Source organism: Phyllopteryx taeniolatus, chromosome 6 (assembly GCF_024500385.1).
Source record: "Phyllopteryx taeniolatus isolate TA_2022b chromosome 6, UOR_Ptae_1.2, whole genome shotgun sequence".
NCBI classification, from domain to species: Eukaryota; Metazoa; Chordata; class Actinopteri; order Syngnathiformes; family Syngnathidae; genus Phyllopteryx; species Phyllopteryx taeniolatus.
Window position 1 is genome coordinate 9,216,322 of NC_084507.1, and position 15,301 is coordinate 9,231,622.

General features: G+C 37.6%; 1 protein-coding gene across 1 annotated transcript in view; it reads left to right on the forward strand.

Moving 5' to 3' along the window:
- The first annotated feature begins 2,246 nt into the window (after window positions 1-2,246).
- The window catches only part of LOC133479928 (eukaryotic translation initiation factor 3 subunit H), a 70,055-nt gene continuing 57,000 nt past the window's right edge, over window positions 2,247-15,301 (forward strand). Inside the window, exon 1 of the mRNA XM_061777495.1 lies at window positions 2,247-2,405. Coding sequence (XP_061633479.1) covers window positions 2,346-2,405 — 60 coding nt within the window. The 5' untranslated portion in view covers window positions 2,247-2,345. The remainder of the gene's footprint in view (window positions 2,406-15,301) is intronic.

Genomic DNA, 15,301 nt, shown 5'->3' on the forward strand with positions numbered 1-15,301 from the left:
TTTAGCTTCACTGCGGAAAACAACGATTTAGATAATCTGTTATATCCTTCATCATACATTTATATAACAACTCTCCAGTGTGTGTGCGAAAAATACTTGTAGACACTGTGCAATAAATGTTATACACATTATGTATTATTTATATTAGTATCCATATTTATATCTCTCAATTTGTACTCTTTGTTCAAATATGACTTTCAGTGTGCAATATTATCTGTGCATATTAAGCATATCAACAATGCATTTGGGGTGTAATATAATTCATATTCGGATCATCAATAATTCATCTTCAAATCATTATATATTAATGTCAATTATATTACACTTGAATTTTGCACAAATATTACAATAGAATACACTATATTTATTATTTACCATATATCAACATGCAACATCTTAATCTTTTTTTTCTTGCTGGGATTAAAAAGTCTTAATTCCTCCTCATTGCTGCCCTTGTATTTTTTCTTACTTTGTTGGTTGTTTCTAAATTATTAATACAAATGTACTGTATATGTGTGAATATTGCTGCAGTGAAAACTTAATTTCCCCTATTGGATGAGTATCTATCTATCTATCTATCTATCTATCTATCTATCTATCTATCTATCTATCTATCTATCTATCTATCTATCTATCTATCTATCTATCTATCCATCCATCCATCCATCCATCCATCCATCTATCCATCTATCTATCTATCTATCTATCTATCTATCTATCTATCTATCTATCTATCTATCTATCTATCTATCTATCTAACAACATATACTGTACCTTAATTTATAAAATATGCTGTGAAGTGTATGGGTGATCCCAAACTCCTGCTGCTGTGAATGTGTCTGATTATGTCACATAAGGCCTGGTGCACAAAACTATTCTTTTTCTTCTCTTGTTAAGGATGGTCCTTCGCCCATGTCAAAACCCGCTGATGCATCTATTCATCCATTTTCTATCCTGCTTGACCTCATTGGGGTTGTGGGTGAGCTAGGGACTATCCCAGCTGTTTCTCGCCAAAAGACAGACTACTCCGTGGACTGGTAGCCAGTCAATCACAGGGCACGTATAGAGACGGACAACTTTTCTCACCCACATTCACACGGTCACTGCGGTGTTATTATGAATCCCACTGGAGTTCGAGGCAGGACACGGCCTGCTGCAATATGACTGGCTGCTGCATCTAGATAGGACACGCATGACTGCATCCAGGCGGGAACGGCAGTGTCTGACTTCAGTGTCCCAGCGTTATTAATCCCACTAACCCTAACAAATTTGATTGTTTTTATTTTGTACAAATGCTATACATATTTGGAATGGTCATCTTGTTTCATCTGCGAAGCCTGTCCTTCCCACCTGGATGCAGGAGGGCGTGCCCTGCCTAGAACTTGAATGGGATTCCTAATAACTCTGAATCCACTGTACACGGAATGTCACGAGACCAAAACCCGGGAAACAGCTTAGCGGACTTCCTGTGTATGCTGCGATAACTTGCGTAACTACAGGTTGATGACATCATGGTTTGAACCCAAACTTGCTAAAATTTTGTTTTCTTTATTCTTTATGTCTCGTGAGTCAGACAAAAGTTCAATACATGCATATCATTTATTTACACAAATATTATATGATATATTTAAAAAATATATATGATATATGTAATATGTAATGAAGCCTAAACAGCGGATATTGTCATCTTTGGTAACTCTTGAAGACAAACTGTGTAAAACAAAAGACAGTGTAGACGTTTAATACTTCTCCAGTTGCTTTATCTTGGTCTCTGACCATAGGGCTCCGCCAGTGACTTGGGCCGGAAGGAAGTGCTTCACTCTGTTTTGCTGAATGCTGTAGGGTGTTGTTCCATATGCTACCTGCGCGGAAGTCAGGCGAGGGAACCACTACTCTATCAGTGATTTACTGTCATATAATTATTTTATTTATTATATCATTATCATAAAATAATTAATCTATTAGAAATGTAGAATTTGAGTAGAATAAAACAGAAGTCAACGAAATACATTACAATCGAATAGAATGCTTACTTTTTTAAAAGTACTTTAGCACTCATCCTTCTTGTATGATCTCTTTCTCCAACTCAAGTTCACTTCAAATTTGTATGAAAACGTCCAGAAATAAATCTAACTAAAAGGGGCGTACAATTTGATCACCAGCTACGTACTGTACTATAATTTACTTCCGGAACAGTTCTTTAGTAATGCGTGTTCCTGCACGAACAGGAAGTGTATGTAGTTTGTAACGGAAACGTCCATCATGGAAGTTTGTCCTCCTTTTCCGCGTGGAGCGGCTTGTTGTTCGTTCTCAACGTAAAAGCGCTTCATTATATTAGCGTCGTAATGGCTTCTACTGCCGGCACCTTGGACTCTCCTGTGAAGCAGATCCAGATCGATGGTTTGGTCAGTGTCACTGCACGATTTTCTTTCTATATTTCAAGGGCAAATATGTTAGAAAGCATTAAGGTGTGGACATTTGCTTTCGCACAAGCATCATCGAGGCGGCGAGTTGCTAATCAGAGGTGCTTCATTTTTTTTTGCTGTAAATATTAAACATAGTAATCGGTGAATCATTTATTCAGAGTAGGTTTATGACTCATCACTGGTTAAAAAAAATAAAATAAAAAAATCTGGATTTGTTTTTGTCAGCAACTTGTACGTTACACAGCATCAGGTTAGCTGTTAAGCTTTTGCTTAAAACGGAAACAAAAACAAAGTAGATTAGCGTACATTTTTGTCTAGAATCGTCAGCCTACATTAAATTATTAAAACATTTTGAATGGTGGCCTTTGGTTCGCTGTTGTATATTGTTAAGCGTTGACGTTGGAACAGCTGGTGGTCTTATTGTTTGTAGGTCTAGTGGGTCTGTAATTTAAATGATTTGTACATTCTGGTTCTTATATTTACAGGATTAAACATGTTTAATGGTGGGTATTGCTTCCCAATGTTATTTAGCTTCATTTTGGTTACATCCATCTCACTATTTATGTTTAAATAACCTTGTTATTGTTATTTGTTTTGGAGAGTACTGGCAGTACGGTGAGCTAGTGGTTAGCACGTCTGCCTTAGATTTCTGAAGTTTCGGGTAGAGTTTGTATGTTCTCCCTGTGCTTGTGTGGTTTTTATGAACATGCTTTTCAATTCCGAATAAATGCATGTTAGTAACTGAAGAATCTAAATTGTCTTTAGGTGTAAATGTCAGTGTGAATGGTTGTTTTTAATTGCCCTATAGTTGGCTGGCAACCCGTCTATGTTGTACCCTGTCTCTCTCGCCCAAAGTCAGCTGGGATAGGCTACAGCTTACTTGCACCCATAATGAGGACATGCGGCATAGGAAATGAAGTGATTGATTTGGAGGTAATGACTTTCTCTATGGTAAACCAAATTATTGGCTCTTTCCTCTTTCACAATCCCTTAACCTAAAAGGATATCCAGGAATTTGACATTCTGACAAGGGTTTAGCATCTGTCAATTGCAAATTATACATGGATTTTAAATGTGGAATGGGGGGAATCACATTCACATTGCGACCTCTGACCGGCATACCAATGGCACTTTAAAAAATAGAATAAAATAAAATTAGACAGTTATATATACTGTTATAAATGAATTTACAAAAAAACATTTTCTGAGGTCTGTTGTCGATTCCCACCAAAACTTAATGGGAGCGTCTTTGAGAAATTAAAATGCAACATAAGAAATCTAGACTAACTAAATCTAGGCAGGAAGCAGTGGGCAAACAAGCATAAAAAAACTGATATCAAATATTTCGTTAAAAGATCCACTCTAATGATTTTAATTGAAACCAAGTAGTCTTAGGAGGCACTCTAATGTAAATGAGCTTCTTGACACTATTCACCTTTACCTCAAGAACTGTAACCACAAAATTGTTTGATTATCTTAATAGATAAACTTCAAGTAAAGCATTCTTCAAATAAATTTTTGACTCATAAAAGGGCTTTACAATATATCGAAAAAAATATCATTATTGTGATAATGGCACAATGTAATATCTCTATCGCGAAGACGTGCAATAAATTAATACGTATGTGGTATTGTATGCTTTGTTGCACGTGTGGTGTTTATCTGAGTTTGAACAATCAAATGCGATCTTAAATGTGCATCGCCTTCCATCCCCCTAGATACTTGTCTCCTATGGGCTAGAGCGGACCCATAGGTGTACAGTGAGAATCTCAGCGGCAGCGGACAGAGGAAGAAATGGCAGATGCGGTAGAGGAGGAAATGAACGATGACAAAATCAACAAATTACTTGTACCTAAAATGAATAACATGTCTGAAATATGGGAGAACACACACACACACACACATATATATATATATATATATATATATATATATATATATATTGCCACATTAAAGAAAAATTTATTTCATTAGATAATAAAAATATAATTTGTTTATGGGCATGTTAAATATTGCAGTTATATCGATATCACAATATTCACCCATATCCCATGTTTTTCCAATATTGTGCAGCCCTAATTCATAGTTGACTTCATGTCTAATCTCTTAGAATTAATTGATTACATTCATTCAATGGCAAGCGATCTGTCCTACGAAGAATTTCTGTCGATTGCGTTTGATTGTTAACGAATCACGTCTTGAAGCAATTGAGGCAAACCAGAGTCCACTGCTTGGCTGCAACCGGCAAACGTGCTGTGGATTCAGTCTCAACTAGTTTGGGGTCTCAAGAACATGTCTTCAGATGGGGGAAGTCAACCTTCATACACTATATGGCTTCCACCAGGTACCATTGTGCTGCTCAATAAAACACTGGTGTCGTAACAGGAATACAGAACATTCAGAGAGATTCTCTCAACTCATTAAAAACGGTAAAAACTGCGCAGAGCACCCTAAGGTTCAGATGTTTGAATAACGTTGTTTTGCACACGGTATCCTGAAATCCTTTTCATGGCCAAATAGAGGTGAATTGAAATGTTAAATTGAGTGACATTAAATACATGATAAGAATAACAGTTCAGTGCGGCCTTCAGCTGTCGGAAAAATGTGGTCAGTTCAGAAATTGTTAGTTGAACAGACCTGCTTTAGTGTTTCTCTGTAGTACCGCTATGGAAACAGCAGAGGACAAACTTGCTTCACTTCCATTGACTTCCACACTTTACCCCACTTGCCCCCCACCCACCCTCCACGTGCACACTCCCTGCAACCAACACTACCATGGACACAAAGCAGCTCATTTACCCCGTGCGCCTCAACACAGGACTTCAACTAGCCAGCTGCTGCCTTCCTTTTATCTTGCTAATTAAAGTTGCCCTGGAGTCTTGGGACCCTAATTTCATATCTAAATATTTCACCTCAGTGTGTATTCTATAGAGCTCTAATGAGATTTTCTTTACTTCTGTTCCCATTCTCACCAACCAAACTTTTTACTTGTGGCAGTGAAATTAAAAACGGTGTAACCTCAATTGGAGCCTTAGCGCTGAAGCAAATGTGTCAGTGTCAGGTAGTGATGAAAAATACCTGAGTGCAGTGATGTGCAACACTTGCTTTTGTGTTCCATCATACGATTGGGCTGTCAGAGGTGTAGCTGCAGGGGTAGCTTCAGACTGAAAACTCAATGCTGTGTTGTACAACTGTGTTGTAACCTTAATTTGAAGCCTGTCGGCAGTCTTGTTGCCACATAAGTGGCAAGCTGCTCACTGAGGGCTTCGATCGGACTCCGACTGAGATCAAACAATTGTTGTATATTTGGAAAATCCTACTTTGTGTAAGGGCAATGTGTAAAGGACAAGCCAGAACTCAGTTTGCAAATGAGATTTGAGAGTTCTGAGGTATGAAACAAATTGCCTCAGCATTATTGTTGCAATGGTAACCCCAATGCAATAAGATACAGTGGGTACAGAAAGTATTCAGACCCCCTTAAATTATTCACTCTTTTTTTATATTGCAGCCATTTGCTAAAATCATTTGTTTATTTTTTCCCAGATGAATGTACACACAGCATCCCATATTGACAGAAAAGGACGAATTGTTGAAAGTTTTGCAGATTAAAAAAGAAAAACTGAAATATCACACAGCCATAAGTATTCAGACCCTTTGCTCAGTATTTAGTAGAAGCACCCTTTTGAGCTAATACAGCTAATATCTTTTTGGGAATAATGCAACAAGTTTTTCACACCTGGATTTGGGGATCATCTGCCATTCCTCCTTGCAGATCCTCTCGAGTTCTGTCAGGTTGGTTGGTGAACGGTGGTGGGCAGCCATTTTCAGCTCTTTCCAGAGATGCTCAATTGGGTTTAAGTCAGGGCTCTGGCTGGGCCATTCAAAAACAGTCACGGAGTTGTTCTGAAGCCACTCTTTCGTTATTTTAGCTGTGTGTTTGTGGTCATTGTCTTTTTTGAAGGTGAACTTTCGGCCCAGTCTGAGGTTATGAGCACTCTGGAGAAGGTTTTCGTCCAGGATATCCCTGTACTTGGCCGCATTCATTTCTTCTTTGATTGCTACCAGTCGTCCTGTCCCTGCAGCTAAAAAACACCCCCACAGCATGACACTGCCACCACCATGCTTCACTGTTGGGACTGTATTGGACAGGTGATGAGCAGTGTCTGGTTTTCTCCACCCATGCCACTTAGAATTAAGGCCAACAATTCCTATCTTGGTCTCATCAGACCAGAGAATCTTATTTCTCACCACCTTGGAGTCCTTCGTGTGTATTTTAGCAAACACCATGCGGGCTTTCATGTTTCTTGCACCGGGGAGAGACTTCCGTCGAGCTACTCTGCCCTAAAGCCCCGACTGGTGGAGGGCTGCAGTGAGGGTTGACTTTCTAGAACTTTCGCCCATCTCCCGACTGCATCTCTGGAGCTCAACCACAGTGATCTTTGCGTTCTTATTTACCTCTCTCACCAAGGCTCTTCTCTCCCAATTGCTCAGTTTGGCCGGTCGGCCAGCCCGAGTTAAATATGAGTGTCACAGCAAAGGGTCTGAATACTTAGGGCTGTGTGATCTTTCAGTTTTTCTTTTTTAATAAATCAGGAAAAAAAATGAACGTAAATGATTTTAACAAATGGGTGCAATATAACAAAGTGAAAATTTAAGGGGGTCTGAAAACTTTCCGTACCCACTGTATATTTCCAGAGAAAGTTATGTGATTCTTACCAGTTATGACCCTTGAAGACAACGCAAAATCTTTTCTGAACAAATGCCTGACGGAAATTTTCTATTCCATGCATGTGTTAAAACGTATTTTAAAAATACACACACACACACAAGACTGAGGAAAGATTTTCCATCAGCTTCCATTTTGTCACCAAACTGTATATTATACCCTATTACTTGATATGAGGAAAACCGTTGGTTTTCACAAAATTAAATACAAACAAATAAATTACCTCAAAGCTCGAATAGCCAGAGGTCAAACAACTCAGAAACTGATCAACATATTCAGGAAAAGTATGCCTCATACCTATATCTTTCATTTTTAGTAAACTTTCAATGTTTTATCAATTTGAATCTAACTGAATCACCTTTTTAAGCCCAAATTTGGGCTTCTCTGAGTAGTCATTAATAAATCAAGCAACACGTTCAACCATTAAAATAAATATCTATTAAATTTAACAAGTAAATAACTAGTTTGACATCTTAAAGGTCCCGTATTTTGGCTTTTAAGACCTCCATAGAGTGACTGTCTAACATAGACTTAGTATAAGTGTCAATTTCCTTTTTAAATAAAATAAATAAATAAAAAAAACACCTTTTGTCCATATTTGGCTACGACCACCCCCTTTCCTCTGATTGATTGCCTCCGTATAGAAGACCCACTTGAGAGAGCACACGTTTGTTATGTTGACAGCGCTGGCTTGGGAGCGGAAAGGGAAGGCGGAGCTCTTTGCTAGTGATGTAGATAAGCTTGAGAAATTCAGATGATCTGATTTCAGGGCCCTCGGCAGAGAAAAACGTCTGGTACTCAGGAATGCGTGGACAATTTTAATTTATATTTCACATTTCCTAAGGCACCAAGAAGACAATATTACATCCCAAATACTAGAAAAAGTTGGTTTGTTAAAATATGTCCCCTTTGAGCAACAAATAATAACTTCCCTTCCTATCTTAGTTTTTTTGCAAAACGGTAATTTTGAAAATGTGTGGATAACAATTAGATTTTTGGATTTCAATAATATAGTATCAGTTAAAGAGCTGCTTCTGTACATACTGGTGTAGTGACAATTACAGAAACATTGAAATTATTTTAGTAAATACCAGTGCCTGACTGATTAATTGGCTGATATTAGGCCTTTTCAAAATAATCATAATCTGACACATTTTTATTACAGATTAACACATTGCAACATAAGACAAAGAAACTGACATTCATACAAACAACAATACAGCAAGTAAAGAATAAAACAAAAACAGGCAATGCATAAATTGATAAGTCAGCATAATGTACACACACACATGCGCTGATACACAAAAAGATGGCAGGAGAAGAACAACAACAACAACAACAGTTGTATTTTGCAAAATGTCTTGGTCAAAATCAAAACCCTGGATGTCCAGGTTGTTCTTTGTCCGGACTTAAACGTTTATTAAGAACCTCCTATCTTCTTTTATAATTTTCAACTTAATGGTTTGTTTCAACCATGTACCCCGCCAATGTTCTGTATCGCCTCATACAGGTGTATAAGTTTAATATGCTGAGTGCAAATCTATTTATAGCTTTAAAATAATTGTTTTCCAAGCAGTGTAATTTAATTCACAGCACCACTGCAAATTTATAAAGTCTCCAAAAATCACAGAGGCTATGTCTAATTATTTTTACATAAATCCATTTCCTTAAACATTTTCTCTAAAGGAGGACACACTATAACAATTTCAAATAAGTGTGTCTAGGACTCTAAAAAACAGAAACAAGTACATTCATCAGATATGATCAATTTCCAAATGTTTCACATTTTCCTTGTGGGCAAAAAAAATATGTACAGCTTAAATTTTGGGGAAAAAATCTGCTTTTTTTGCATCTACAGTGGTGCTATAAATCTATTTTAATATCTTGCTCCATGGTAAGGGACAATCAAATATGTCCTCCCACTTCCTGCATGCATTGTATGGAACCATCCTAGATGACTTAGATGTTAGATTAAAATCATATATTATCCAATTTATTTTTAATCCTTTCAGCCATTGAGTTTTTTTTTTATTGGTGGTTGGCGAACTAAAAGTTTACCTTTTCCTTGATTTTTGTTCTTTTTGTTTCCATTTTCTTCCTACTGTTGCTTTTAATTGAATATACAGTATATGAATGATTTGAGCAAACTGTACCATGTTCCTTGTTTTTGACATACTTTGCAAATAAAGATGATTCTGATGTGGCTCTAAATTCATCGCATCTCATCATTTTGCCATTGTCATTCACAATGTTTTAAAAAACCCTTTATCAACATAGTTTCCCAACAAGTAGGTTTTCCATCAATTAAAATGCATATTCAATGCCGATTACTTTCTCATGAAACAGTAAATGCTGTTCAGTGTTGGAGTCACTCAGAATGATGTACTTGTGCCATTTGTCCACTCGATGGTGCTCTGACTCCATTCAATGCAGTAAACCTTTTTCCTGATGTTGTCCCAATTATCACACAGCCATTATTTGCAACAATAATGACGAATTACCGGGTTGCATTCAAACTGCAGAAGCTCCTGAGCATGATATCGCTTTTACAGCAAAATCTTCTGCTTCTCACTGAGAATTGCCATGTCTGCTCAATGAGATTGAGAGCAGTATATAACACTTGTTCTTAAATCCACCTCGTATAACAGGAGAAAGTTTTCGGTTAGTTTCAGCGTTTACGTGATTGTGTAAACATTTTTTGAGGGATAAACAAATAAGAAAAAGATTGGCTCCCGTATCAGTTTAACTCTGTCTCTGTTCAGCATGTACTTACAATGTAATTCTGTTAACCCTGTCATGTTTTAACATATGAGAAAGGCTTCTATGGTTTTTATTTTGAAGTCATCACTTCATGGCAAAGAAAATAATGGAGTGGAAGAAATGTGATTTAATGTTAAAGGACATCGTGCGTAAATGTTGTGCCAGTAGTTTCACTCATTATGGTGCTTATCTACTGTATACATTCATGGGCTAAATTTAAAGATACATTTATAAATTGCTTTTTCACATGTTTTTGTGCTAGAAAATTCCTCTCTGTTGTGAAGTTAAACAAATACTAAAGGATAAAATATCGTAATTCATATCTTTGGTGTTGTGTTAAGGGAGAAAAAAATGGAGTAATTGATTATATATTTTTAAGTTTATTGGCCGATTATTTGACAATCAGAAATGTTTTCTGCCAAATACAGAAAATGGATGGGTATCGGAATCGGCCTTAAAATATCCATATTGGTCGGGCCCTCGTAATTACCAATGCTAAAGCATGTGGGGCACATAGTGTACCATTTATACTCTGTTTATACGGGTGTCTGAGTAAGAATAATAAAACATGAGATGCCCAAAATGCATTTCTATTATTTCTTATGGGAATGTTTGTTTTGAAAACTGACCAGGTTGTGATCATTGTTAGAGGTTCCACAACTATAGTTTAGAAATGTGTTGTTGTTTAAAACACTCTGTGGAGCCAGGCTGAGTTACTATGTAGGCACCATATTGTGATTCTTTATAAGCTTCTTGCTTCATCGAACACTGTATATGGACTTTGGAGATCTTCAGGATATAGGGAAGAGCAAAAAACAGTTAATTTCCAATTTGGGGCACTACACAGAAAATGGTACTGTGGGTTTGGCCCAAGGCATCCATATTGAATTTTATTGAAAAACTTTAGCAAGCTTCACAGATCACAAAGTTTGGCCAATCCCAAACAACCATCGCACAGCTTGTCCTCAGTCTGTACATCACAGGATGTATCAGATGGATTTTTATGTTTAAAACATTTTTTTTTTCCTTCTCCGCCCCCATCAAATCTGCAACAAATCGACCAAACAGGAAGCCAGGGCTGTGATCTGCCATAATTCATAGATAGACTCCAGATGCGTTTCCTCAGAATGTCCAAAAACCTCTAGGTGGCCATGAAATAACAAAAGTTTTTACACTATGTTGTGACAGACAATCTCTGTTGACATTAAAACCACTTTTTTTACAGTCAGGCTTTGAAAAGGATCATTTGCTATACTGACTGCAGTTAAATTTAATTGGCACGTCTGTTCAATCAACTGTCCATAATCTGTAAATTTGGTCTTTTTATATTCGAGTTGGAGCCCGGATGTATTTGCATGTAACCACAAAAGTATACAACACAGAAAAACTGAGGTTTGAGTTAACAAGACAAGATTCACTGGATTGCTTATGTCATACGTGTTCATCAATAAGAAATTATATAATCTTAACTCATTCACTGCCAGCCGTTTCCTGAGCAGGGAACCCCTAGACTGCCAGGCATTTTCGAGCAATTGCACTGAATTTCCAAGCCCGACAGAATATTATACACGATGACGATGTAAACACCAAAACAACCAAATGAAAGATCAGACTCTTCTTTCATCAGGAAAAAAAGTTCGTCTCTAGCTTATACCATTCTTTAGTAATCAGCAGTCAAATGTAGCTTACTTTCAGCCAAATCTGTTTCTGGAAAAAAAAAAAGGAGAAAACAGCCTTTTTGTGAAAGCAGACAGATCAAGCAGAGCAATGACTTTGACACCAAATTCTCCTCCTCTACAGTTTGCTCAATAGTCCAGGTTTTTATTACCTTGACATGTGGATGTCGTCGTGTCGTCATTTATCAAGATGGAGGTCCGTCGTCTATTCAGCACAGTAGTTTGGGTTGGTGTTATACGTTTATTAAAAAAAAACAACACTTGCTTAAAAAAACTTATAAGTAGTTTAAAACAAGATCTCTGTCGCATAAGCTCCGTCAGGAGCTGCCATATTTACGCGTATTTACGTCAAGACAAAGCATCAAGACAAAGCATGCGCAGACAGAGCTTTTCCCTGCTCCGAATGGTAAAAATTTGCTCCTGAATAGTTTGGCAAAAAGGAATATCCCACTCCTGTAAAACCGAATTAAATTCCATTCGGATTCGGCCTGTTTGTTCCAATTTAGGTTTTTATATTGAGCATTTTCATTCCATTTGGGCTTCTAAAATAATTATAATCGGAATAGAATGCTCCATGTAAACCAGGCTACTCTTCCAGCTTCTTCTTTATTTCAGATGCAGGTCCATATCACAGAGTAAAGAAAAACAATTTAACAGAGAAACAAGAAAGAAAACTATAACAATAATAATGATAACAACAACAATACTAATTTAAAAGAAGTAAAATAAATAATAATAAGGGCCGGCCTTATTTTTTTAATGATTTAAGAGGCATTGAAAAAAACATAGTTTATTGTGGTAGTCTTTGGGAAAATATATCGTCTTAAAAAATTATCATAACATAACTATACAGAAAAAGCTGAACGTCGCTTAATGTCACAAAAATGCGACCCATTGTCACCAAAATTTATATGGACATCCCTACCTAAGGCCATCTCAACCTCCGAAAATATCAGACTGAAATCCCTAATGTTTTATTTTACGGACGTTACACTATAGAGAAAAAGCTTCACGTCGCTTAATGTCACAAAACTGCGATCAATTGTATCCAAAATGTATTTTGACATCTCTATTTATGCCCCCATCCCTATCTCAAAATATCAGAACGAATTGCCCAATGATTTGGATTTGATATAAATATGGGCCTACAAGGAGGTCATAATTCTCGGGTGAGCGGTGAAAATGTACCGTAATATGTATACATTTGTAACACTTGACTTTACATGTCATATTGGAATGAAAGTACAGTACACCCTTTTCACAACCCCTTGGTACCGGTATATGTTTGTCCAATGTGACTTCCATTTTCCGTTTTCCTTATACCTATGTATAATACGTGTTATCGACTTTTATTTTTTGGGGAAAATGCGTATTATACACGGGAAATTGTGTTAATCATTTAAGGGTTTGTAGGAAGCTGTTACAACTCCAATGTACAGACCAAATCCCCATTGTCTTTCAATGTCAGATGATGTGGGTGTACAGTGTTGGGCAGGCACCACATTACTTGCAGTCCCCTCCAAAAGCAAGGTCAATTCCTTCATTTTTGTTCTATACTGAAGACATTTTGGTTTCATTTGGCTGTCTGTGGGAGAAAAGCAAACCATTTTGAAGCTGAGAGAAGAGGGGAAATCGATCAGCGCTATTGCACAAACATTGGGCATAGCCAGTACAACAATTTGGAATGTCCTGAAAAAGAAACTACTGGTGTACTGAACAACAAACATCCAACAGGTTGGCCAAGGGTATCAACAGCAGTTGATGACAGAAACATTGTGAGAGCAGTGAAGAAACACCCAATGACAACAGTCAGTGACATCACTGCCAACCTCCACAGAGCAGGGGTGAAGGTATCACAATTCACTGTTTGTAGAAGACTTGGAGAGAAGAAATAGACAGGCCATACCACAAGGTGCAACCCACTCATCAGCAAAAAGAATCAGAAGGCCAGATTGGATTTTGCAAAGAAGAACAGAGGTAAGCCACAAAAGTTTTGGAACAACGTTTTCTGGACTGATAAAACCAAGATTAACCTCAACCAAAGTGATGGAAAGGCCAAAATATGGAGAAAGAAAGGATCTGCTTATGATCCAAAACACAAGCTCATCTGAGAAGCATGGTTGAGGTAATGTCATGGCCTCGGTTTGCATGGCTGCTTCTGGAAGAGGCTCACTAGTCTTTATTGATGATGTAACTCATGATGGTCATAGCAGAATGAATTCTGAAGTCTGCAAAACCATTTTGGCTGGCAATTTACAGTAAAATGCATCCAAACTAATCCGGAAAAGCTTCATCATGCAAAAAGACAGTGACCCAAAACACACTTCCAACACAACAAAGTACTACTTCAGGGGGAAAAAGTGGAAGGTCTTAGACTGGCAAAGTCAATCACTGGACCTTAACCCAATAGAGCATGCATTTTACCTCCTGAAGAGGATACTGAGGGGAGAACCCCCCAGAAGCAATCAAGAACTGGAAGAGGCTGCAGTAAAGGCCTGGAAAAGCATTTCAAATGAAGAATGATAAAGTGAATGGGTCGCAGTCTTGATGCAGTTATTGGAAGTAAGGGTTATGCCACCAAATAGTAATATGTTATTCACTTTGTTAATTGAATGTCTGTTCCAATACCTTTGCTCACTAGAAAAGTTGGTGGCTTCAATGAACAGGCATCTAGCATTTAGAACATTGACTCTGGAAAACGCCTTTATAGCTAGAGATGTCCCCATCCAACTTTATCACTTCCGATCTAATACCGATATTGCAGCTTTGCGTTTTGGCTGATACCGATACCAGTCCAATCTGATAGCAATAATCATACAGTCCCCTCCAAAAGTATTGGAGTGGCAAGGTCAATTCCTTTTGTTTTTGTTGTATACTGAAGACATTTGGGGTGGCTCAAAACAAAAGGTGCTCTGTCCTGAGTTGTTTAACACATCTATATGTAAATACCATAAAATAAAAGCTTGAATTCTGAACGTTTGTCTCATTCATCTTTTGATCTGGAACCCAAATATCTTCAGTATACAACAAAAACAAAGGACTTGACCTTGCCGTTCCAATACTTTTGGAGGGGACTGTAGGTCCATATACCGTGAAGGATTGTATGTACACTGCAGATGCATTGCAGTTATCATGCTTTTTACAGACCCAATGCCTCCTAGCTCAGTTAAAACTAAAATTAAAAACTAACTAATGACTTATTAGCAGAGCCCCCTCACAGTTTTGAAGTTGGGGGTTCGAATCAGGCCTTCTTGTGGGGAGTTTGCATGTTCTTCCTGTGCATGCCTGGGTTTTCTCCAGGTATTCTGGTTTCGTCCCACATTCCAAAAACATAGATGCATGTTCGGTTCATAGAAGAAGAAATTGTCCTTAGGTGTGAGTATAAATGGTTGTCTGTGTTTGTCTATCTGTGTCCTGCGATTGGCTGGGATCCAAATCAAGGGTGTATACCGCCTCGCGCCTAAGATCAGCTGGGATAGGATCCAGCAGACCCGTGACCCTAAAGAGGATAAGCGATATAGAAAATAAATGGATGGTTGAAAAACTAAAACAACTTTTACCAACACAAGCTACACTGGAAAAATCTCATGATAGGATTGCCTCTCTCGCTGTACTCTTGTAAATTTGAGCCCTGCTGTGGTGTTGTTTTGTCTGAGTGGAAGATTTATAGTGTGAATTTAAGGCAGCCATTGGAGACTATAGACTACAATTGT